Source organism: Typopeltis vanoorti, chromosome 13 (assembly GCF_054136105.1).
Source record: "Typopeltis vanoorti isolate ZY-2024b chromosome 13, IOZ_Tvanoo_1.0, whole genome shotgun sequence".
In the NCBI taxonomy this organism is placed as follows: domain Eukaryota; kingdom Metazoa; phylum Arthropoda; class Arachnida; order Uropygi; family Thelyphonidae; genus Typopeltis; species Typopeltis vanoorti.
In genome coordinates, this window is record NC_143561.1 from 91,136,964 (window position 1) to 91,164,769 (window position 27,806).

General features: G+C 35.3%; 1 protein-coding gene across 3 annotated transcripts in view; it reads left to right on the forward strand.

The window, feature by feature from the left end:
* The window catches only part of schlank (ceramide synthase schlank), a 211,362-nt gene that overhangs the window by 106,669 nt on the left and 76,887 nt on the right, over nt 1–27,806 (forward strand). For all 3 annotated transcript variants that reach the window (XM_090402722.1, XM_090402723.1, XM_090402724.1), the window contains exon 6: nt 14,445–14,537. In XM_090402722.1, coding sequence (XP_090258848.1) covers nt 14,445–14,537 — 93 coding nt within the window. The remainder of the gene's footprint in view (nt 1–14,444; nt 14,538–27,806) is intronic.

Consider the following 27,806-nt stretch of genomic DNA (forward strand, 5'->3'; position numbering starts at 1 on the left):
AAACAAAAAGACAAACAAAGATTAACAACAGCAGAAATGAAGTTTATGAGAAAAACTGCAAAGTATACCCTATTTGATCACAAAAGAAACGAAGATATTATGAAAGAATTAAACCAAGAACCAGTAATTGAAAAAATTAAAAAATATAAACATAGATGGATGGAACATGTTCAAAGAATGAAAACAGAAAGATTACCAAAACAAGCCTTAAAGTACAGGCCATTAGGAAAAAGAAAACCAGGACGTCCTCTTAAACAATTCAACGATCACTTCTAAGGCCGGAACAGGCCATACTAGGCCTAAATCCTTGATACGTATGATGATGATGAAGTTGCACAAATTTGCTATAAGTTTCAAGCTTCATCACCTGAGTGTCTTATCCAGAACTCAAAAGCCAATAAGTGAAAAGTATTTGCGATTCAAGAGAGGAAAGAGTACTATAGAAACTTACTCTAATGCTTACATGACATGGGTGAGATGGAATCTATCAAGATCAAATACATAGTGGGGGTGTTATTACAAACCTGGTGAATCACTTACCACTGATGAGAAATGCATCATCAAATAAAGACTATGGATGTGAAAAGAGTAATCATAATGGATAATTTTAATTATCCAAACAGTGATTGGTAGCAGTAACATTTAATGAGAAGAATGAAATTGAATTTATTGAACCGTTGTGAGACAACTTTGTGACAGAAGGAACTCGTGGTCAAAGAGTGTTAGATTTGATGATAGTACCAGAGGATGTTTCATTTATTAAAGATGTAACTATCCTGCCTCTGGTTTGTGACAGTGATCATGCGGTGGCCAAGTTCAGGAATGTTCCATTCAGGAAAGGTTACGTGCTGAACTATAAAGCAGGAAATTATGACCAACTGAGGAATATACTGAGTTCAGTGCAATGGTATCGGTTGTTGGATGGGAAGCATTTAAAAAATACTTAAATGATGCAATATCAGAATGCATCCCGAGTGTTCTAAGAATAAATAGGCTAGGAGTCAAATGGATGTGTAATCTTATCAAGCAAGAGATTTGTAAGACAAGGAATACCATGTGCATAAGGATGATGTCAGTTATGAAAATAGTAAGCATCAGGCCAGAAGAGTCAACTGTTTTACAGAATGCGAAGTCTGAGTATGAAAAGAAACTGGCTTTGCAAGCTAAAGATTACCCCAAAGAATTCTATCTATATGGTAGTTAATTTTTTCCTATCTGATAAGTATTCAAGTGTACACTTATGCATGTGCTTAATTTTTTTACCGTTGACCTGTTATCATATTCCTGATATATACACTTCTTAGAAGAACAGAATATAAGATCTGACAAATAACAGACTAATTTAGAGGAAAATTGTTCGTAGGTTTCTAGTAAGAATATCAACTATTTATGTGGTTCTCTCATACTATAATTTCATTAACTTTTCCTCACTATACTGACCACATCACCTGAGATTAGCTGCTCACACATTGCTGATTGCTAACAGTGTCGAGTTCCTTCTAACAGCATCATGTTTAATATGATTCTGCCATTGTCTTCATGTCTCTAATTTTTCTCAGATCTCTTATATCTGTGGTCTCCAGTCTTTGATCACATATTTTATTTTTAAATTAATTCTCAGATCCATAAGTTAAAAATTCATTTGGACATTGAACACTTTCATGTATACAGTTAGTGTTTCAATTAATTTCCATTTAAATTTATTCAGTTAACTCCCCCACAAAAACCAGCTTAGCTTATTCTGTAGTCTTATTTCCATATTTAATTTGCCATCTAATCTTCACTAAAAATTGTGCCTAAATAGCTGAAATGTTTTACTTGTTCTGTAGATTTTCCATTCAGTACATTATTTTGTCACATAACAATAAGTTAGTGACGTAGTAAGGCTTTTCTTGTTTTATATGTGATCCTTCCAAATGAATTTATGCATATTTTATTGCCAGTCCATGCTAAGCAGAAATCCAGCAGACTTACTATCATTAGCTTTGATCTTTATCAAAAGAAAAAAAAAAGTTTGAGATTTGTTTCATACTCTACTGCAACAAGTCTCCAGAAAGATAGAATCATTTTTATATCTCTCCCACTCCACGAAATATTTTTGTAACTTACAGTACAAGGGTGGTCTGAAAAGTTCTTGTGTTAAATTCTGAATGAGAACATTTATAAGACAATATTATCTCATTCAGATTTTAACAAGATCTCCCATTCCCAAAGCCAATTTTGTTATTCAGAATTAATGTGATGTGTCACAAAATTGTAAAATAAGTGTAAATATTTCTAGTTATAAATTGTGCTATTCTTGCAAATTCTTGGTAATAAGTATACACGCAGACCTTGGAACTTAATCCTATTATTGCCTAGGGCAGGATACGTGAGCTTGTAAGCTAGTCATACATGTAACAATCTGAATTTTCACTAGAGTTCTATTTGGCACTGATAACCGACGATACTCATGGAGACATCTGCCAGTGCATATTTTGGCGCCAGAGGTTAGGGAGACATGCGCTGTTGGAAAGGAACTAATGGGAAATTAGAGCGCGAGATACAAAATGGGATTGCAGAGCCTACATCGCTCTCTTCTCTCTTGTTTCCTGACTCATGACTCCGGGCTCATGCCCTTGATCTTCGATGATTCCGTAGTCATAGAAGCTCAGCGGAAGCTTCGGAAGTATCCAGCATTATGGTCGTCAATTTTGCCAGATATATCTGTTCCAGAGCCAGTCAGGTGAAATGAGGCAGTACAGGGCCATGCTGTACTAAGAAGACCAGTGAAACTGATTACTCTTGCTAAATCTAATTCTAAATCTCATGAGAAGATTCATGCTAAAATCCGTCTGCCTGAATTTGGATTAAATGTCCAGCAGGAACTTCTAATCCTTCCTATATCAACTAATTCAAGTTCTGACATTATTTTAGGTACTAACTTCCTAGAGAGTCACTGTTTTTCCTGTGACTTCTCAAAAAATCTAATTTCTTTAATATGCAGAAGAAGGGAAAGCAGCTGCCACATTAGATCAGCATGGAATAGGAGAGATCCACTAGGTGAAGTTACGCATCTTTCTGGAGAAACGAAGTCAAAAGATGTACAAGGAAACTCCCAAATTAAGGCAAGTATAAATTAATCGAATCCCATCTTTGAAGAAATTAGACAATATGAAGCTCAATGCGACATTGAAGGAATTGGAAGCAACCTGTCAAACCAGCTGGGCCCAGTATTTTTTTTTTAAGAAAATTGAGAATGGTGAGGCAAATTTTGCGCAAGCATTGTGCCCACAAAAAGAGCCAAATAAGTCATCTAATGAGAGCACGAGAAGAAAGGCGCAGTATGATCAAAATAATCTCTTGTCATTGAGAGATGAACGTGACGCAGAACACGTCAAGGAAGCTCATTTAGAAGGAAAGTTCGGCAAATGTGCTGCTGGACCCTATGAAATAGTAGGAAAAAACCTCCCCAGTCAATTATAAAATTAAAGAATTATCAGGATGGAAGAGAACTGCGATTGTCCACTCAAACCGACTGAAAATAGTTAAGAGCAGGCCTGACCGTCTGGTGTGCCTGGGTGATTCCATTGAGAGATTCTGGGTGAAAGAAGGGAAGTTTCAGCATAATACAACTGACTGCAGAAAGAGTGGTAAATTGCCAAGACGAAGGAACACTGAGCATTTCAGGCATAACAATGGAGACTGTCAGAAGGATTATTATTCTGAAGAGAATCCCCATGACTATCAGCTCAGTTGATACTCTACTCCGGTGCGTGAAACCCATACGAATCTAAGTTGTGAGGAAGGCAAAGAGACCAGCCCTATGAAAAATGCGGAAAACGCTTTGTCCAGACAAGAATTAATCTAAGGCCCCGAAAGAAAAAAAAATGGGAGTAGGAATGAGAAACCCGCCCCCTTTCCTTAACCTTAACGAGGACAAGCAACCTAAGAACAAAAATTTTTTTTTTCAAAAAAATTTTAAGAGAAAGAATAAGCCTTTGTTAAATCATGCATAAACGAATTCATGAATTAATTGCTTATCATTCTCAATTTAACAAGTTCACCATACTCCTAAGACAAAGTGTTAATCAGGAAAGATACTGTTAAATTAAATAATGTGTTATACACTAAATCTATAAATTTCACTTACGTCTTAAAAGTTAAGAATGTGTATTATTTGACAAATTTTGTACCTTAAGCAAATGGATCTAGATACTTTGTTCGGAACTTAGTCCTATTAACAGTAAAGCTGCCTACGGCGAATATTGCAAGTCATGTTCGTGGCATGTAGATTGTCCACCAGACGTATTGACAGCGCTGCACTTTGCGCAAAATTAATATCTCGGCCACCAGAGTACTATTTGGCGCTTGTGAAGATACGATAGGTGATTTGATATGTGAGCATATCCAATGAATGAGAATGGCGGAAGATATAAAAGATTATTACCTGACCTGGGAGCACTCTCTCTTGTTCCTGATTTTTCATCCAAGCAATTCACCCGGATGAATTGCTGATGTTCATGATTCGGAGTTCTAGGCTCGAGCCATCGTGCTCTAAGACACAAAGTTGGTACTTCTGAAATTGTACTTGAACGAAAACTACGTTCGAGTAGGCGATGTCCGAGAAGTCCAAGGACATGCAGCTTAATAATCCAGAAGTCTGTAATGAAAAAAAGACCATGCTAACAATGAGGAGGCACTCATGCAACGTATATCCAGAAATTGCTGTGTATGCCAGAACTAAAGAGACTATTGAGGGACACTCGTTTTTCTTCTGAGGAATCGCCCTAGAAAATTGAAGTAATCCACAACCAAGATGTTTCGTAAGCTGTCAGAATGCAGTAAGAGGATTTTGATTCCATTTTTTTTATTATATTAACTGTGTGAATGAATAGTGATTTTTGTACAGACCCTATTTTGAAAGGAAGTCGAGGCGTCAATTTGTTCCTAAAGAACGTGTCTAGAACCAGAGGACATTAAATGAAAAATTAATTATCTTGTGGAAATGTGAGATCATGTTTTCCATAAGGGATGTTGTGTCTAATCTTGAAGTATAATATGTTCCTAGAAATTTCGTTTTAAAAGGGTAATTAAGAAAGGTTTGTTCCTTGTGAACATGTTATGCTAATGGGATATTAGTTCTGAATTAAATGTATTATATTAAGAAGCTTATGTATATGAATAAATAGTTTAAATTGAACAATAGATATATGAAGTACGTAGTGTATACAATAAGTTTTGTCTTATGATAAGGCTTCTTACGTAAAGCCAAAAGAACGTTATAGTTTCTGAGTAAAGTAGAAGATTGAATCCTAATCATATAATGTGCTGGGATATTGAATTGGAGTTTCATATTGTCTTTATATGTGCAACTTAAAATTGAGAGAAGCGATAGAATTGGTTCTGATATTATTGTAACTATATAACTTAATCTAAGGAGAAAGTAAATTGAAAGAGGTATTTTATTCTCAGTATAGATAATATTTTGTATTGTGTTAATTTAGAATAATAAATGTTTTTTTTTATATTGTGTGAATTCATGTGCTTGCCTGATTTCTCCTCACTGTACCATTCATTAAACTAAACGGGTCTTTGCGGGAAAACCAAAAGCAAAGAGAGTGACTAATTAACCACGGTCACTTCTGTATAAGAGAAACTTATAGAGAAATTTAGGGGATTCTTTTCTTAAGGAAGTTGAGTGTTATTGTGCTTATTAATTAATTATTCCTTGAAGTTATATTTAATATCATCTAGAGTGGTGCAGGGTAAAAATAAATTTTCTCTGTTGATAAGGGAATAAACAGATTAATGAGAACCTGTAGAATAATACAGATAACATGATGTACTTTCTACTAATATCTGTTAGGCAGAATTCCACTTGAATAAGTAGTGACTGCAACTTATCTTAACGCTAACTATAAGGATAGAGTAAAGGTACTAATTGAGATACAATAAGACTCCCCAAGAGATTAATGCCGGTTACCTTTAATAAAAATAACAATCAGACAGAAAAGAGACCTATCAGACCAAGCTAGGGGGTCACAACAAATGGTGCAGCCGACAGGATGTGATTCGTGTGATTTAATTAAGTTCAGAAATAGTAGAGAAATCATCTAAGGCATTGAATAAGTTAAAGGAAATTAATCCTGAAACTTTCGAAGTGAATTTAAGTGAATCACAGTAAGTAGGTAGTGAAACAACTCAGGCAAGAATTATATCAAGTTAAATTTAGTATTGGAAATTTTGTGTATTAATTAAGTGTGACTGATTAACCACAATGGCTTTAACATCAAGCATGGGAATGGAAGACAGTGAATTCTTCCGCACTGTCAATCCCCAGCAGGTCTTTCCTCAATATTCAGAGGAAGAGTCGGATGATGTTCTGTCTTTCTTCTCATTTGTGGAAAGGCTTAGAGAGATGGTGAATTGGACTGACTTCCAATTACTAATTTTACTTCGTAGTAAGCTAATTGGAAGGGCTAAAACATATATGTATTCATCACCAGTCCTTAAGGAGACATTAGAATATGGAAAGTTTAAAGACGTACTGATATCCCAGTTTTCTAGCCAAGGAAGTGTAGGTCCAAATCTTTGGAAACTACAGAGGATTACACAAAAAGACAAAGAAAGCAGTAGTGACTTTTATAATCGCCTACTAATGCTTTCTGATAGCCTTGGTGTATCCGATGTAGATAAGCCTCACCTAGATTGGGCGGTATTTCAGCAATTCCGCCAGGGCCTAAGGCCCGAACTCAGAGAGAGACGGCTTACAAGAAGAAGTTGACAACACTGGAAGAATGTCTCAAAGCAGTAAAGGAAAGGGAACAGATGATTGGAGACATTTGGCCCTCATCAAGTATAGGCAATGTGAATATTTTAGTAGAGACTAATAGTTCCCCAGATATATGTAAGCCTGGGAATGGTAGTAAGAGGAATAAAGGAGGGAATGAAAGTATTAAAGAGAAAGCTGTGAATTTTAATCTAATGGCTGAGAATGAAGACCAGTCCACTAAACGGAAAATTATGGAGGAAGTGCGATCCTTCGTTTGCCAAGAAGTAAAGAGATTGCAGCAACCAGTGATGGATCATCTTGATGCAGTTTTACAACAGCTGGCGGCCATCACTGTGAGGTCTTCTGAAGGCAGTAACCCTCCAACAGAAAACATTAATGAAGTAATAAGCAGAGAAGTAGAGAGACAAAGTCAATCAGTGCTAAGACTCTTAGAGGAAGTCATGGAAAAGCTGGATGTTGTTAACCAACAAGTAACAATGACCTCTCAACCCCAGGCCAGGAGGGAACAATTCACTAGCAGTAGAAAACCTCCTAGGTGCTTCAAATGCAACAAAATTGGGCATATTGCCCGGAATTGTTATGTTGATAAGATCCATTCAAACAATAGATGGGACTGGAAATTTGGACATGTTACACACGAAGGAGGCAGAAAGGTTAAAGGTTCTTTAAAGTCAAATCAGTCTATGATGAACATTATGGGAAACATCCACGGTTTTGACTGTAAGCTGTAGTTAGACACAGACTGTAATGCCTCCATTATAGGTAGAAAGTATTTTGAGCGCATTAAACATAAAGTGTGGAAGGGTATCATCCAACTAAGAAGGCCTGTGAAACTATATACTGTTTCCGACTCAAGCTGTAAGGCACATGAGAAAGTTCATGCCAAGATTTACCTGCCTGAATTTGGACTATGCGTCTAGCAGGAATTATTAGTTTTCCCTTTAGCGCCCAACTCGAGTTCTGAAATCATTTTCGGAACTGACTTTCTGGAAATACACCATTTCTTCTGTGACCTTTCCAGAGGTCAGATTTCCTTAATGGGAAGAAGGAGGAATGCTAGCACCCACAATAAGTCCATGTATGATAGAAAGAGGCATCAAAGAAGGAATTCACAATTGCCGGGCAACTTAAAATTGACCAGTGAGGAACGGAATGACCGAAATGAGTCGATCGAGAGTCAAGGTGATCCCAACTCAGGATTAATTAGTCAGCCTGAGGCTCAAAGTAGCATAAGTGAGACTGGAAAACCACAACCTAGCAATACAGAATCAGAAAAACTTATCTTCAGAGTATAGGGACAGTTGAAGCAAACTATACTAAAGTAATTTATCATCCAAGAAGGTCACAAGGATTTATAAGAGAGAACACAGTGATCAAACAGCGAAATATTGGAAGCCAATCCCCATCAGTGGAGTGTAATCAGAATGAACAATGGGTCAAAGAAAATCAATTAAGGAGGAAATATAAGAATAAGCAAGTTCACAAGTTGACAAAATTGCCAGCAGCATGGGAAAGGCAGACAACCCCCCCCCCCCTTTGAACTTGACGGGAATGACCGGGCTGAAAAATTTTTCTATGAAAAATATTTAGAGGAAGAATAAGCCTTTTGAATTCTGAATGAGAACATTTATAAGACAATATTATCTCATTCAGATTTTAACAAGATCTCCCATTCCCAAAGCCAGTCTTGTTATTCAGAATTAATGTGATGTGTCACAAAATTGTAAAATAAGTGTAAATATTTCTAGTTATAAATTGTGCTATTCTTGCAAATTCTTGGTAATAAGTATACACAGAGACCTTGGAACTTAATCCTATTATTGCATAGGGCGGGATACATAAGCTTGTAAGCTAGTCATACATGTAACAAACAATCTGAATTTTCACCAGAGTCCTATTTGGTGCTGATAACCGAACGATGCTTATGGAGACGTCTGCCAGTGTATATTTTGGCGCCAGAGGTTAGGGAGACATGCGCTGTTGAAAAGAAAAGGAACCAATGGGAAATTAGAGCACGAGATACAAAACGGAATTGCAGAGCCTACATTGCTCTCTTCTCTCTTGTTTCTTGACTCGTGACTTGTGCCCTTAATCTTCGATGATTCCGTAGTCATGGAAGCTTCGGAAGTATCCAGCATTATGGTCGTCAATTTTGCCAGATATATCCGTTCCAAAGCCAGTCAGACGAGATGAGGCAATACAGGGCCATGCTGTACTACGATGACCAGGAAACTGGGTAATCTTTCCGTTATGCTGTAGAAGACTAGATGTATCCAGAGCTGACTGAATGTTTCCAGGTAGAAGTCTTAGGAAAAAAGATAGGTGCCATCCAAAGCACATGATGTCAAGAAAAGTATGTCTACTGTTCCGGTAAGATCTCCAATTCTCTATCTTACGAGCGTGTGAAAGGGGACGTGTAATGTATATGAGAATATTCTTAATTGAACTTGTAGTGATTCAGAAATTGTTCCTAAGGAACGTGTTCAATTTAGATTAGGATGTTTGTTCCAAGGGAACATGTGTAGTATTGAATTTTGTTCATAGTGGACATGTAAGAATATAACAATAGTTCCTAGAGAACGTACGTATAAGAATTAACAATTGTTCCTCAGTAGACGTAAAAGATATTAATAATAGCCCACAGAGAACATGTGTGTAAGAATTTAAGAGTTAATGTTAGTACCTGAGGAATATGTTCTGATTTAGATGATTTATGTAGAGTTATGTGACAAGATTGAGGAACCTTAGGAACTCTAAATGTTAGATTGTATAATGTACCATATGTTGAATTGAAAGTTAAGTAAGAGAGCAGCTAATTAATCTAGGGTTCAGATTTTTTTTGCCAATGATTATTCCTTAATAGAAAAGTCGTGAGCAGAGTATGAGCTTATGTTTTACATAACTTAAAAATGTTTTTGATAATTTAAGTGTAGCTATATATCCATTGAAATCAGTTGAAAGATCTTAATTCATGTTTTATTCAAGTTTGTAATTTCTTGTCTTAGTATAATAAATGTCCTTGTTTGATTGTAATTACATGCTTACCTGTTTTGTTCTCATTTCACCACTTGCTAAAATAGAATTAAAGTGGGAAACCGAAAATTTATATAGAAGTATTGAATAGAGGACCACAATTGCTGTATGTTTAAAATTTAAGATAAATTATAGATTTAGAGAACCTATATTAGGTAAAAAGTGACATTATACTTACTGATTGTTATTTCCCTGATGTTATGCGTGCAACCATCTAGATGCGGAGTGGTGCAGCGTGAACAAATAAATTTCTCTGCATTGAAAAGGAATTAATAAGTGAGAATTAGAGAAGTTAACCTTTTTCATAGATTACTTCCTTACCATCCTCGTATAAGTATAATGTCAATTTGATTGAAGATTGCATGTTTAAGATATATAAGAGAGATAAAGTAATAAGTAAAGACGATACCTTGATATAAGTTATATACGAGTCATTACGGAAGCATCACAAAATAAAATATGATTAAAAGTAAAAATAAGAAAGTAACGACGTATCACTTGGCCTAACAATGAAAAAACAAATAATTTCAAAATTATTTTTATTTTTCAACATAATCTCTCTTAAGACTAATACATTTATTCCAGCAATGCTCCAGCGCCATTATCCCATCCCTGTAGTGGTTCTCAGTAAGATTCTGCAAAATACCCCTCTACAGCTGCGATCACCTTGATTCGAAGAAAAACACTGACCGGCGAGGAAGATTTTTAGTTTTAGGAAGAGATAGAAGTCAGAGGGAGCCAAATCTGGGGAACAGGGTGGATGTTCCAACAATTCATAGTGCAGATCCCTTAATTTTCCCATTGCCAAAACACCTTTGTGGGCAGGTGCGTTGTCCTGATGAAAGATGATTTTTCTTCTGCAAACCAGGTCTTTTCTCACAAATTTTTTTGTCTAGTCTGGTTAAAAGATCAGAATAATATTTCCCGGTTATTGTTTTGCCCTTCTGAAGATAATTAATAAACAAAATGATTTGTTTATTAATTATCAGTGGACAGAAGCTGGTTGTTCAGTGCCAAAGAAGACAAAGTCAGTTCCATTAGCAGGAAAGGTCATGACATTGGTGTTTTGGGATGCTGAAGGAATCGACTTTGTCTTCTTTGACGCTAAACAACCGGCTTCTGTTCACTATTTTGACTGCTGTTTGGATTTTGGTGTGTCATGGTGAATCCAAGTCTCATCCATAGTAATAAATCAATGCAAAATCTCATCCATAGTAATAAATCATGCAAAATATATCCTACATGTTCTTTTGAAATGCCTATAGTCTCAGCAATTTCATGCATTTTGACTCGCTGGTCATCGAATACCGTATCGTGCACTTGATCAATGATTTCTGGTGTTGTTACACTTTTTGGATGTCCTTCACATGGATCATCTTCAAGGCTGGTATGGCTATGTTTAAACTCGGCAGCCCATTTCTTAATTGTCGAAAATGAAGGAGAAGAGTGCCCATAAACTTTTATGAACTTCGAATGAATTTCTTTTGGCGTTAAACCTTCTTTTACAAAGAATTTTATAACCACACGATACTCAATTTTATCCATTTCAAGGGATGCAGACAACACTTTTGCTTCAGACAGCTGTACTCGTATAAAACAAACTTCTTGATAGAATGACTTGCAGTTTCACATGGATGCTTATGATAGATGTACCAACTTAGAAAAAAAAATCTTGCCGATAGTGTTGCCATCTATGGTCGAGGGCCGAGGACTTTTCAGCCCACCCTCATACATACTAAATACCAGCCTGTTTGTCTGAGATTGATAGCATCTCCACTCTCCAGCCAACAGACTGTGGATTTGAATTTCACTATGGGCATGTTTGCTACTTATTGCTTTTTCATCGCATTGTTTTGAGAAAGTCACTCTGCTTATTGGAGACTTTGAGGGACATTTCTAGATTTCTTAACTCTTAGTCTACCCATGATGCTTGAATCATTGGTGGGATAAGAGATGAAATATAAGTTGATAACGTCATGAATGAGATTAACATAATTCAAAATCATTATGAACAGTACATTTTTTCATTACAAATGAAAAAATTTCTTGTTTTTGCAGGGTAAAGGATCATCGATTCATATTCAACTCAAATCCATTACTAATTCTGTATGATCACTCATTAAAAAAAAAAAAAAAATCTTTAACATTAGTTATAGGGAAGTGTCAGTTAATGATGATTTTTCTGCAATTTATTAAGAACACATGGCCAATCAGAAGGGACATTGTGAAAGTAATAAGAAGCGGTTTGATTCACCTTGACATACATTTGCATGGTGTACTATAACAATACATTATCTCTTTTTTTTTTTTTTTTTTAATACTCCTTCCAATTAATATCCACATATACACTCTTAAAATAATTATTAACAGTTGTCAAAATTATTCTTTCTTTCTTTTTTGATTTTACTTCTTACAAGTCTGGTGCTTCAATGACTAAAATGAAAGAAGGATGTGTCCCTTTAGTTGAAATGACTCAGGTTTAGATCCCTTCAGGGATGCAATAAATGTTCTATAGGCCATTTTTCGATCAAAGCACTCAGTTATTATCACTCTGACTAGACTTTGTCTGCTCTAAAATTTCCTTTCAAAGCAACTGGTGAACAACAAATCTAGGCCATTTCATTCAAAGCACAAATAGTCTCACATGCAGTGACTCTGCTTATTCTGCCAATAACTTCCTTTGCAAAACAACTAGTGAAAGCATACACTCATATTAATACATCATACATAATTGATTGACAGACATACTACAAATTACCTTGTGGCCTTAGTTGCCTTTTCATTGAATCTAAATAACCATTACGTATCTATAAACACTGTCAGAACTGATCTTAACATGTTAGCTATGTGTAATTTATGTTTAGCCTCTTTATTATTAAAAATTAGCAGAGTGATTTGTAGTTGTCATTTATATTCGTGTTTGCAGCTAATGTATCACATCTGTACTATTTCATATTGATGATGTGTTTCTTTGAAAACTTACTCATCCAGCTGATTCCTGATTATATTATTATTATGTGACACATCCAAGGACTCATTGTGGGTTGACACTCTGCACCACACAACTTACCTTCTATACTACTTAATCCTCCATTTACACACTATGCCATCTACCACTCACTAATAGAATATTTTTAACTCATCTTTAACTGAAAAAAAAGACCATATAAAGAGACCTCTCGTGATGATGAGAATCAAAGGGTTCATGTCCTATCTTTCATCTACCTTATGCTACAGAGGTACTTTATATTCTTCTTTACATCCATATTATGTCCAAACAGATGAAATGAAAACAAATGTTTTCATGCTTTAAATTATATATGCATATAATTTCATTAAAACTGATTTTTTTTTTAAGCATAACTGAATTTATTACAATTAGCTAAAAATTTTCTAGTGCATTGAAAGGCATAGTATCATTAGGAATTTAGATTTATTACATAATATAGTGAGGAGACATTTGTTTAGTGGTCACCCAGTGATACCACATGTGAACTCAGTAGCATAAGTCATTTGTCTACATATAAAGAATAAAATGTAAAGAAAGAAAAGGATATAGACGAAAACAGGAATAATTTCTTGTATAATATAAACCTAAGGCAGAAAACCATACATCAATTTCTTATTTTTTAGTTAAAATGTTATGGTGCTTGAACACCTCACTTAACTTTTTGTTATTGTATTATTATAATATATGTAAAATGTGATTGATCACCAGAGATATGCCAACTTATCAGATTTGAACTACAGTATAAGTTACATGACATGTGATCATTTCAAACTCTGAAATAACTGAAAAATTGATTATTCTAGTGTCTATTATTTGTAGTTTTACTGATTATATAAACATTGAACACCCCTACCTCCCCCCCCCAACACATCTACAAAGCATGAACATTTATCATTATTATGCTGTTATTTGCAGTTTCAACAGGTATGCAAATATTGTGCTTCTGTTTACAAATACTGTGTCCTCTCCTAGAAAAGAAAAGTCTGAACATTGCAACCCTTATGTAATACTAAGTTATTTGTTGCCTATTATTTGCAGTTTTAGTGATTATTTCAATAACACACCCTACCTAGCATTCTGAAAGTCGGTCAATCTGATGTCTGTTATTTGTAGCTCTAATTATTTCCACATTGAAACCCTGCTAACATCAGAAATGTGAAAGTTGATCATCTGATGTCTGTTGGTTGATGTTCTTTCAATAAATGTTAAACCTGCAATTTCCCCTCCTCTTCATCATATCTAATTATTCCAAACAAGCAACCTCTCCCCCCCCTACAGCCAGTGGAGTTAGGTGTTAAGTGATTCCCTGTTGTAGATATGGATTGTGTAGTGAGTGGCCTCCAGTGATGGCTACTCATTTTCCATGGCGGTGTCATGTAATTGCAGTAATGTACAAAGCATTCATTCAGTAAAGAAAGGGCAGTTCATGAAACAGTTCAGAATCTCCCCCTCCTCTTCTCTGAAAAAATGATTTCTCTTAAGTGGGTCAGTTTTCTTTTATAGAATAGACATTTATACACTGTCTGTTCTGTTTTAGTTTCTGTAAAAGTCGCAATTTTAATAATTTATTTAATTTTTATTAAAGAAATTACAACATAAAATAGTTAATTTTATTTCTTATTACAGTCTGTAACACGAGATGTATGGTGGTACTATATGGTAGAACTGGGATTCTACTGGTCCCTTACTTTTTCTCAATTTCTTGATATTAAGAGAAAGGTAAGAAAAAATTTTCCACTGTATGAAATTTAGATCAGTTTTTGATTTTTGAACTGTTTTTGTTAATGTTTCATCTTGCACATATTTGCTTTATATCTTTTATATGGCAGGGTAATGTTGGTTAATGAAAATGGTAAAAGGATAACCACTGCAGAGGATATAGTTGAGATATTAAATGAAAAGTTCATAAAGGTATTTCATCTTCATGAATGTGACATCGTGCAGAGTGTGAGCGCAGTTAAAAGTGAGCAGAGGAGACTGACTGTGAGTGAGTAGAAGGCATATGGAGAATTAAGTAAACTTGATGTTAATATGGCTGTGGACACAATGACATATCGCTCACTGCCTGTTGCTTGGTTTGAGGGAAAGTGCCAGGGAGTTATTAACCTTCCTTGATATACTTGTTTAATATGAGTCTTATAGTGACCTTAAGTTCCAAAGGAACAGAAGGAATACAGGATTGTACCATTTCATAAGGGAGGTAATAAGATTCAGATTTCAAATTACAGGCCAACCTGTCATGTGTTATGATTAAAGTATTGAAGTGGTTAATTAGGACCAAGATCCAGAATTGTCAACAGTGATATTCTCTTTGATGGACATCATGGGTTTGTTAAAGGAAGATCATGTTTTAGTAATCTGCTTACTTATTACAGTAAGCAGATTACTAAAACATGACAGGTGCATTGGACAAGGGAGATATATACATGGTTATACTTAGTTAGCAAAGGCTTTTGATAGATTGCCACATGATAAGTTGCTAGTTAAATTGGAGTGGATGGAATTGGATAATAGATTAGTGCATTGGATTGGAATCAGCTGTCTGATGCATATCCTGAAGTTATGTATGGGGAGAGCAATATCTCAGAAAAAGAAAGTCAGTAATGGTGTGCTTCAAGGGTCTGTTTTCAGGAGCATTGCTGTTTAAATTGTGTGTTTAATGATATTAGAAAAGGTTTGAATGTGGATGGTTGTGAGGATTCAGAGTTGGAAAGAACTATGAAGAGTAGAACAAATGTTATGGCTTTACAAGAGAACTTGAATATGCTGTGTGCATGGCCATGGGAGTGGGGTTATCAGTTTGATGTTGAAAAGTGTAAGGTTTTAAAATTTGGGAAAAGAAAGATGGGGTGCACAGTATACAGTTGGTAGTGATATGTTTGAGAGAGTGGAGGAAATGAGATCTGGAAATAATGACGGATAGGAACCTAAAATTTAGAGGACACATTAATAAATTGTGAAGACAAATTACCAAATTTTGGCAGCAATGTGGATAACACTGAATTGTAGAAGTAAGGAGATTCTGGTTCCATTGTATAAGGCCTTGTTTAGGCCACATATAGTGTGCATAGATTTGGTCATTCAAAAGAATGAAGATATATTGGAAGGTGTTCCAGAGGCAATTGACTAAGGAGGTTTCTAGTCTCTGTAATGTTAAGGATGAAGAAAGGTTGAAAATCTGCAGTCTGGTGGGATAAGGATGTGTATTGGGGGGGGGGGGTATGATGGCCATATAAGTTGGTAAAAAGTTGCTGGAAGCTGTTTAAGGAGGTAGTGAGAAGCAGGTTTCTTTCATGAAGAGTGGTAAATGATTGGAATGTATTGCTTGAGCATGTAGTGACTGCAGAGAATGTGAATGTATTTAAGACATGGTATGATGATCTGTGTGTTTGACAGAAGGACCACCTGTGATGATAATGTTGTTGGTTTTAAATGTCCTGATATTTTATTATTTTTTGGATGTTATTAATATTTTACTTTCTTTCTCATATTTTTCTGTTAATTTTTTTTTTTGAGATTTAAATTACATTCTTTTTTTCATATGTTTCCTTTTAGTTTCAGTTACATCTGGGTTTGTGCATTTAGCTTTGTTATTATTTGCACTATTGAGTTTTCTGTATTAAAACTGTACTCTTAATTTCTTTCAAATAACTGCAAGAAATTAAAATGACTCTTGGAGACTACAGTAATCCCTCGATTAATGCGTCATGTTTTTTCGATACCCAAATTCGATTAGTATGCTTCTAAAATTCAATTAGTGCGCCTATATACATCTTAAAAATAAATGTTACAGATTTTAAAAATTTTCTGTCTATACATTTTTATGGCTAACTATTTTAAAAAATCACTCACCAGAATGAAATAATTTAGTTACCGATTTAAAACATTTTATAAAGTTCTTTTTAATGGCATACTACATTACTTCTATGTATACTATGTTCCAAATTTTTACAGCCAAAATTTATGTCGTCTGCTATAGTACACCCACAGATTCGAGACCCTTCGACACTTCTGCGCATGTCACAAAAAGGAGAATCCATTCCGATAATAGGGTAATCAATCTGTCTTCTGGGATGAGTTGCTTATTATTACACGTCGGAAAATTAACTTCTCTTTTATGATCATTGTAGATTTTAAAGTGGCAACTATTTTGCTTGTATAATAGTTGGGAAATTTTATCTATAAAGCACGTGATTTCGCATGTTGGCGACTTCATTTCTTTCTCCCCTTCAATGATTTAATTAATCATTGAAGGGGAGAAAGAACTCCAAGGGTTAATTAAATCTCATTCTGAAGAATTGAGTGATTTCGACCTGCTAAGTTTAGATGCACAGCTGAAAGATCCCGAAGAATATGAAGAAAATTTAACCACTGATAGTCAGCCAAAAGAGATTTCACAGAAACAATTTGAAAATATTTTTTGTACAATCAAAGTTTTTAAGCAGCAATGCTTAGAGGCTGACCCTGATGAAGAGAGAGAGAGAGAGAAGCAGTAAAATTTGCAGAAGAGTAGAAGAGGCAATAGGGCCATACTGTCAGTTGTATGAAAAAAAATAAACAAAATGCCTGCCAAACTACATTAGCTCAATTCTTTGTTAAGAAGCAGAATAATAAATTTATATTCTGAATATGTTTTATTGTCTTTTCAGCTTCATGGTTTTCCTTTAACTAGGCCCTGAGACATATCTTAATTCTTTTATAAAAAAAATTAAGGTTCAAAAAAGAAATTTGAGGAATGAATTATACTTTTTCCCATAGGTTATTATATTCGATTAATGCACCTGTTTTAAAGAATGCATTAGGCATTCTTTAAAACACACTAATCGAGGGATTGCTGTATGTTTATTTTCTACACGTAACATTTATTCCATTCAGTTTTCATTTCAAATTCTGTTATTTCATCCATAAGTATATTAAATATAGATGGACTTAAATAACTCTGTTTATTTCCTTTTTCTCTAGGAATTTTTAGTATACATTCATTTTTTGTGTATGTATCTATAATAATTTCATTAATTTGCAGTAGTATATATCTTGATGTATATTTCTTCAAAACATTCTATATTTGATTCTATCAAGTCTTTTAAATCAGTGAAGAATACCGCTGTTTTTTCTAATTGTTTTATAGCAAATATAGTTCTGTTGCAATTCTAATTCTTCTTATATAATTTTTTTCACCTTTTAAAGGTACTGCATAAAGTAAATTTATTATTACTATTGTTGTTGTTTTATTTTCTTGACCTCTGTGGAGTCACTAGTAGTCATAATGAAGGCTCTCATACTACTCCTTAAACCCATCCATGTTTGCACTTTCACCCTTCTCCCTCTTAGGCACTGCATTCCATGCTCTTACTTCTAACCACTTTTTGCAACTTCCAGTGCTCCTTGTTTTACCATATGAAAAATCTCTCCAGTGTTAATTTATAATAACCCTTCAACAGCTTAAATGTCTCTATTATATTATTATTATTACTGTATCTCTATTGCATTGTTGTTATTACAGTAACCTCCATGAAGTCAATAGACTCATCCTGTTAGGCCCACACAAACAGCAACATGTCTGTCATATTGAACTTTGAAATTATTCACATTCTTCTTCTTATTATTATTATTTTATTATTTTGCATATGTTAAAGATACCAAGCTATTTTAAACCTGGTTTTAATCCATTTCCCTAGTAAGCAAACAGATAAGTAAGTCAAGTTTGCACCTGCAAGTAGTACAAGTCTGGGTGACCCACAAATTAGTGCAAGTCTTAGGCAACTCGTGGTAAAGGTGGAATAAGCTCTGATCGCTATTCTTAATATTTATCCTTGCAAAGCACATCTCCTCGAGATGTATGATGCTATGCATTACAAGCAAGGGGCCACTACCCAGACCGGTTTCGACCTTTATTGAGGTCTCATCAGTGGGAGCCAGGCTTAGAAATACCAAGAATAGTGATCAGAGCTTATTCCACTTTACCACGAGTTTCCTAAGACTTGCAGTACTTTGCAGGTCACCCAGACTTGCACTTCTTGCAGGCGCAAACTTGACTTACTTGTCTGTTTGCTTACTTGGGAAATAGATTAAAACCAGGTTTAAAATGGCTTGGTATCTTTAACATATATTATACCCAAGGTAAAAAACTTTCTACATCTATCTCTCATCCTGAGATTTTTATTTAATAAGGTCAAAGCACCTTATGGTAACTTGTTTTGGTAAAATACTTATAAGCTCTGTATTACTTAACCTTGGTATTTCTAAGCCTGGCTCCCACTGATGAGACCTCAATAAAGGTCGAAACTGGTCTGGGTAGTGGCCCCTTGCCTGTAATGCATAGCATCATACATCTTCTCAAGGAGATGTGCTTGCATTAAGGGTAAATATTAAGAATAGTGATCAGAGCTTATTCCACCTTCACCACGAGTCACCCAGACTTGCACTACTTGCAGGCGCAAACTTGACTTACTTGTCTGTTTGCTTACTTGGGAATTGGATTAAAACCAAGTTTAAAATAGCTTGGTATCTTTAACATATATTATACCCAACGTAAAAAACTTATTATTTTGCGGCATATCCATGGAGTCCAGAGACTCATCGCACGAGACTCGAATCAACCACCATACACACAAATCCTATCACACCTCTCCTTGAATCCATTCACCGTCAATCCATTCCACTCACTCACAACTCTCCATTCAAAAAGTCATGGATGGCCTTTTGTTCTTCTCAATTTTCCACTCTTTATAATTCCTTTTGTAATAATCTGGTACAATCCCTTAACCAAGTTGAAGGTCTCTATCATATTTCCTCTTTTCGTACTATCCACTCAACTCTGTAATCACATTCCCTCAACCACTCTGCATAAACAATGCACCACACTCTTTATTTTGGTCATTCATCTTTGGACTGTCTCTAGTGTTTCCACATCACAATGAAAACTAAGCAACCAATTTGAGCAAAGTAATCCATGTGCAGTCTGACTATTGTCTTATTTAGAGGTGACACTACCTCCTTACCAGCAATACAATGTGCAGTCTTTGTAACACTTGCAGAGTGCCTTCAGACCTTTAGTCCACTGTCTACCATCACTCCAAGATCCCGAATCTGATCCACCTCCTGTAGTACAGCTCCACGAATACGGTACATAGCTTTTTATCTCTGCATCCCAAAGCGTAACACTGTGCATTTATTAATATTAAAACTAACCCCATTCATCTGCCCAAGCTAAAAGTATTCAAATCTTCCTGTAGAGAATTAACATCAGCAATACTTTTGATAATTCTATCTAACTTGGAGGAGGAAGTGATTAGCTCAGCTGGTGTGAATATTGTCCGATCACACATTCGAGAACCCTGGGTGGCCGGCACAGTGCCAAGAAGAGTCAATTCATGTTGAAGGGAAGAAAGGAACAAGGTGATGTACGAATTCATCAGCAACACATGAGATCACGTACTTTATATGTAAAATTTTCCAACTGTTATACAAGCAAAATAGTTACACTTTAAATCTAGAATTTTCATAAAGGGAAAGCTAATTTTCCAACATATAATAATAAACACTGATTACTGTATTATCAGAATGGATTTGCCTTCTTCTGCTATACACAGAAGTGTCGAGGGAGTCTCGCACAACAAGTTGTAACTAAATTTGAAGAAATTGGATTAGGTACTAGATTAGCAATTCAGACAGGTGACCAGCTATCAGATTGGTATCAGCATGTTGTGTATGGGGTGTGGTGTTCTGAAAGAGAAAAGTTACTAGTGGTTGTTTTGGGGCTATTGTTCTTAATTTATATATTAGATATTGGGGCAAGTTTAACTCAAAATTCAAAATGTACAGATGTTATGACCTTACAGGAGGACTTTAATAAATTGTGTGAGTGAGCAAGTGAGTGGAACTGTCAGTTCAGTGTTGCAAAGTGTAAAGTTCTGAAATTTAGTAGACAATGATGGGTTGCAAAGTATACACTTTATAGGGAAATTTTGAAGATAGTAGCAAAGACAAGAGATCCATGAACTGGTGGTGGAGCTGAAGTGCAGGGGTTACATTGCACAAGTTACAAAGTCATCACATCAGATTATGGCAACGATGCAGAGGACCTTGACATGCAGAAATAAAGGAATTATGGTTCCATTGTATAAGGCCTTGATCAGATCTTTGGAATGTGAAGTATTGAAGGAATGCAATTTGCACAGCCTTGTGAACTGGAGGAGAGGAAATATGATTGAATGTATAATGTCTCTGGAAGCTATATATTAGGAGGATATGAGCAAGGGAGTAAGCAGCAGTTCTTTGCATAGAGAGTGGTTGCTTGGTGGAATCCATTGCCTGACAGTGTGGTAAATGCAGATTCATTGAATGAGTTTTAAACATAGTTTGATTAGCTTTATGTATGATGCAATGTACCTCCCATCGTGAATTTGTATTCACCTTGGAGTTTGGTGTTATTAATAATAATAATAAGAAGAAGAAGAATTCACCATGTCAATGGTGAATACAAGAAAATGAAGCTGTCCATGAAAAAAAGAAATCATAAATTCTTACCTAGTGAATTAGCAAGTGCTCTTAGTGAAAAGAGCACATGCCAGAAAAAAATGTAGGAGAATTTAGTTCTGTAAAAGGAGCTTAACAAGTCATAGAAGATTTCGGAAAAAAATAAAGAAAATAAACATCGTTCATGATATTTGTTATGATAATCATCGCAAAATATTTTGGAGGCTACTAAGAAAGCAAGTTATTTTTTCTGACCTCCATGCAGTCATAAGACTCACCATGGCCAGTCAGTACTAGACAACACAAAGTATCCTACCACTGCTTAAATTCATCCATTTGCACTTTTCTCTCAGGCAGTGCATTCCATGCTCCTACCAATCTCCATGCATAAGTCGCTCTGATAATAGCAGCTTAATTAAATCTTAGTTATATCCTCCTCCCAGTCAAGTGACAACATTAGTGGCACCATCATATTAAGAATGGAGATATCAGAATAGAAGTTGACATTAATTAGTCACTAATATGTAAACGCAACTAATCTAAGATGCTGTAGTCATGTAACCACTAACATCATTATGTGTTTACATAGCAATCTAAACATTGGTGCAAAGTGACCACCAAAATTAAAATTGCATTTGGATGCTATTGAAATAACATAGACACCAAACATAAAATTTTGTATATATTTCCATGTATGGACAGATGGGTGGTTAAACGTAATGGGAAAATGAAAGATTAGTAAATGAACTTTTTCAAGGGAAAAAAATGGCAGGAAAATAATGTATTCTCAAGAATTGAAACCTGTCAAAATGGACTGATTGTATAAAAAGTTGATTAGAAACTTGACATGAAATGCTGTGTTACTTTATCAAACAAACGGTCAGAATTATTGTCACTGTATAAGTTTTTATTGTGTTCACCAACTTCCAACATGCTTTTAACCTTCTGTTTGCTTTTTTGAAATTGCACAACTGATATTTTACATCTCAAAAAAAAAAACAGAATTATTTCAGAAACACATCAAAAACTGATTTCATACTAAAAAATAAATAAATAAATAAATAAACAAATACACAAGTAGTACAGGAGATAAACTTCACCTTTTTGTGTGTGTAGGGAGGGTCTTAGTTTATGCTGGGATTAGGTTGCTGAAGGTAGTGGCATAAATAGAAGATGCATGACTCATTTTCATATTAAAGTAAGTTTCACAGCTTATACTTGCACATGTAACAAAAATTATTTTGAAGTTATTCAAAATCTTCAATATTCAACCAATTATGTGGACAATGTCATAGTCATAGGAGATACACAATGTCCTAGGAGATACTATTCATCATCAAATTCCTGATGTAAATTTTTCATGTAGTACTATCATATCCTGTACACCCTCAAGGGGTGTACAGGATATGATAGTACTACATGAAAAATTTACATCATTACTAACTTCCTATCTACAATTTTCCTCCAAATCAGTCTGTTACTTGTCAAGACTCCAATATTATCATTATCAGATCTTATATTTCTATCATCTAAGGCACATAGTACCGTATCAATCCACCTATATCTTTGTCTTCCTCTGGGTCGTTTTCCTGCCCACCTGGCAGAGAACACTTGTTTTGATAATCTTTCCTAGCCCATTCTGTTCAAGTGACCATACCACTTGAGAGTAGCTCTGCCAATGCATTCCTGGATGCCAACAATGTCAAGTTCTTTCCTAATATACTCGTTTTTAATATGATATTGCCATTGATGCCATCTGTTCACACCTCTCATCTTTCTCAGGACTCTCATATCTGCATCTCTAGTCTTTGGTCAAGTGTTTTACTTCTGACCCAGCTCTCAGATCCATACGTTAAAACCGGTTTGAACACTGTCTTGTATACAGCTAATTTAGTGTTCAGAGTAGTTTCTCTCTTATTCCATATGAATTTATTCAATTGACTTCCTACCATACCAGCTTTGTTGATTCTGTTGTCTATTTCCATATTTAATTTACCATCTTCAGTAAAAATCGTGCCTAAGTAGCTGAAACTTGTTCTACTTCTTTTTTGAAAATTGTTTTACTTGTTCCACAGGTTCCCCGTTCACAACACAATTGAAATTTTCAACAATTCTACCTATTTTCGTTGTCTTTGTCTTTTTAATGCTGACATTCATACCATATCTATTACAACAGTTATTCAATTTAGTCAGAGAATCGTGCAGACTTGTAGTGGATTTATTTAGAAGTATAACATCGTCCGCATAAAGCAAAGAGCAGACATTAACATCTCCAATTCTGATATCATGTTTAATACCACTTTCCTTCATAATGTGATCCATATAAATAATGAATAACAGAGGTGATAATGTACATCCTTGTCTCACACCAGATTTAACATTAAACCATCTTCCTGTACTTCCTTCAATTCTAACTGCTGACTTACAACTCAAATAAAGACTAAGTATTGCTTGATATAATGCCCCATTGACACCATATAACTGTAGCGTATTGCATAGCTTCTATTTTGGCACCTTGTCATATGTCTTTTCCAGATCGACAAAACTTAAATACAGATCTTTGTTATATTCCCATGCTTTCTCAACTATTTGTCGTAAAGTGAAGATCTGATCCTGACAGCCTCTATTTGGCCTGAATCCAGTTTGTTTTTCACCAAGCTTTTCTTCTACGATTCTTCTCAACCGTTTCTCATCTATGCTTGCATAGATCTTGCCAGGAACACTCAGTAGGGAAATACCTCTGTAATTCTCACATTCAGTTTTATTTCCCTTTTTATATATGGGTACTATTAGAGCTCTATTCCAATCATCGGGAATTCGTTCCTCTGTCCACGCTTTCTGAACTATGCAGTGCAGCCACTGTAAGACTTTTATACCACCATATTTCAGCATTTCTGGTCGAATATCATCTACTCCAGCTGCCTTTCCACATTTCAAGCCTTTGATGGCTTTTTCTACTTCAAGTATGGATATGTATTCCTGACTGTATGCCTGTTGAGTGTTTTTTACCACTGTGCTTTCACTGCTTGTTTCATTTAGCAATTTTTCGAAGTAATTACTCCATACTTCAAGGATATCTTTTTCTCCTGTTTTCATGTAACCTTTATCATCTCTAACTCCTTTTCAGTAGTCATTCCTCCATTTCTAAGCTTCTTCAACAACCTCCAAAATATCTTGCCACCTTCTTGATATTTATTTTCTATGTTCTTGCCAAAGTCCTCCCATGACTTTTGTTTAACTAGTTTTACACAGTGTTTAGCTTTCTTAGATTTGTCTCTGTATTCTCTAAGAGCACAAGCTGACTTATTTGCCAGAAACTTTTGATATGCTTTCTTCTTTTCCTTCACTGCCTCTTTAACATGTTCAATCACGCGATGCGAGTTCTCACCAAACGGCCGATCACACGTTATCGCGTGGACCTCGATAACTAAATAAAAAAATAAATAAAATTTGGCCACCACACGAAATTCCAATTTTCAGCTTGGCATTGAAAGTATTAACTTCCTGTGTCCACCATGGAGTTCTAATTTTTCTTTTGGCTTGCCACTGAATCTCCAAGGTTTGGTTCCTGTTCTCAAACTCTCATTTTTTTTTCAATAATCTTTGTGTATTTTAGTTCACATCTGAGCTGCCCAACTTTTATTCGCTTTAAAACTTTCTTACGTGTTCTTCTTTTCAAAATGAAATTCAATTTTATCCTGCTCAAGACTAAATAGTGATCACTTCCAATTTCAAATCCTCTGTACACTCTGTTGTTCTGCACCAGGGAGAAAACATCACTATCAACAATAACATAGTCAATGAGACTTTCTTTTTCCTTGCCTCTTCTCTCCATGTGAATTTGTGCACATTTTTATGTTGGAACATGGTATTAGTAATAACCAGTCTATGTCCTGAGCAGAAATCCTACAGGTATTTGCCATTATTATTAGATTTGCTCTTTTCTCCAAATTTTCCCAAAATATTTTTGTATATCTCACAATCATTTCCTACCGTGCTATTTAGATCCCCAATAAGGACCATCTTTTCCTTTTTCATTGTGTCAGTTGCTTTTTCTAAAGCATCAAAAAATTCCTCCACTTCTACCTTAGTAGAACCTTCTGTGGGGCCATAGGTGCAAATAAGTCTCATTGTCCAATTCCCCATTCTGATATTTGCCCACATCACTCTACTTGAGACTGCCTGCCAGCCATTCAAGAAGATTAGCCTCGTATTTTGTGTTGAATACTATGGCTACTCCTTCTTTTCCTTGATTGTCATTCCTGAATATAACATTTTGTATTTATTGTTCAGAAAGATCTCACCAGTTTTTGTCTTTTTTGTTTCAGTCACTCTTATTATGTCAGTTTGGTTCTTATCTAATTCCTCAGCTAGCTCCATTTCTTTGCCATTCAGGCTTCTCATGTTGATAGTACCGATCTTTAACTCTGGTGATGTTGAGTTGGGGTGTGTTTTCAGATTTGTTCCAGTAGCTGGCTTTTTGCTGTTCGCCCTGGTTCCCTGGTGAAAACAACAGGGGCCTTGTTTAACCGGGCGACACGCCCAGCCGGCATGAAATTTTGTCATGTTGTACCATCATTTTCTATATTGGTTTAAGCCAATAAAAATACAATTTGGTCGGCTAAATCCCAAATTGCCAGCCCATCATCATTCGTTCAGTATCCAGGTAGATATCCAACAGGGTGCACCACGAGAAGGTGAGGATTGGACATTAGGTCAGAAGCCCTGGTTGGTTCTCTGCATTCCTTTAAAGGCTGTGTGGAGGTCTCCTCTCAGTTATACAGTTTTGACCCTTAAGCACCCCGGAGATACTGTTAACTACATTCAAAAGATGAATCAAAATAATAAACTGTTATTATTTGTTGTTATTAGAGTTCAAAGGAACAATTATAAGTTGGATAGATTAAGAAAATAAAATAATTATTAATTAATTAAAAAAAATTAATGACCAATCTATTCACATATTACCTAACATACCTTCCTTGAATCCATCAACAGATAAAACACTCACAACTGACTCTGGCAACCCATTCCTTTCATTCATCCCTTTCTGAGTGAAAAATCTAGTCCTCGCATCCTCTACTAAGCACTTTTTTACTCAACTTTCAGGGATGACCTGTTGTTATTCCACCCCCCCACATCAATCCTATAAAATTCTTTAAGTAACTTAAATGTTTCAATCATATCCCCTCTTTTTTGTCTATCAACAGACTTCTGTAACCCACAAACCCTCAGTCGTCTATCCTAATAGGCAGGGCTTGACAAATACACTTGCTTGTGGTGAGTCGATTTTGCCAGTGAAAGAGTAGCTACAGAATGGACAAAACAGAATAATATTTTTATATTTAATAAAAAAAAACAAAAAACTTTCTGAACAATTTTTTTTAAACTTCTAAAAAAAACACAAAAGAATATGCATAATATAAAGGACAACTCTAGTTTTAAAAAAAATTAATGTAACAAATTATTTCTCAAAATATAAAAAACAATGTTGCTTTTACTGTTCTCCCTGTTATCATTATTTATTGATTTCTTCTGGAATAGTTCTTACACAAAGGAAATTCCTATAAACGATGATAAAGTACCACTAATCAGTTCATGAAACTTTTTTTTTGACTTGTTAGGGAGTCTTGGGCGAGTACATTTTTATCATGGTGAGTAAGTTTGTAAATTTGCAAGTCCTGTTCATAGGGAGCATTCCACAGATCACTTACCATCTTGGTCGCCCACATCTGTATCCTTTTTACTATTTCCTCATCTCTCTAAGAAACTAAGACTCTAAGACTACCTGAGCACAGTAATCCAGATGTGGATGTATCAATGCCTTATAAAGAGGAATAACAATTTTCCTTATCTCTATTTGTTAGTGTGTTCTTCAATAGCCAAGTAATCTTATGAGCTACCGTGACAACCTGAGCAGTATGACTTCAGATCTCTATCTATTTGCACCTCTAAATCGTTAGGTTTATCTATTTCCTGGAGTACAGTTCCATCACTGTGGTACACAGCTGGTAATCTGTTTATCCCAAAATGCATAACTTTACATCAGTAAACTGATACCCATTATCTTTGGCCCATACTGACAGACTATATAAATAATCCTGCAAACTCTCTATATAGCCTTGATTAATAGTTACTCACCCAATTTTGTGCCAGCAAACAACTGAATATGAAGGGGTACCCAAAAATAACCGAAATTATTTTATTTTATTTTATTAAATTTTATAATACCATATTCTAGTCTCTTTCAAAGTACTCTCCATGTGATTCAATGCACTTGTCCCAACTTTTTTCCACTGCTGAAAACAGTTCTGAACTGTTCAACTGGAATACTGTTTATGGCCTCCAACAACATTTCTTTCACTTTGTCCACATCATTCAATCACTGCCCTTTCGTGATTTTCTTTATCCATGGAGATAAAATTGTTGATTGATTTGCTGACAAATCTTTTCGATGTTTTCATCATTTCTGCTTGTTGAAGGTTGGCCAGATCATGGTTGGTCTTCAAC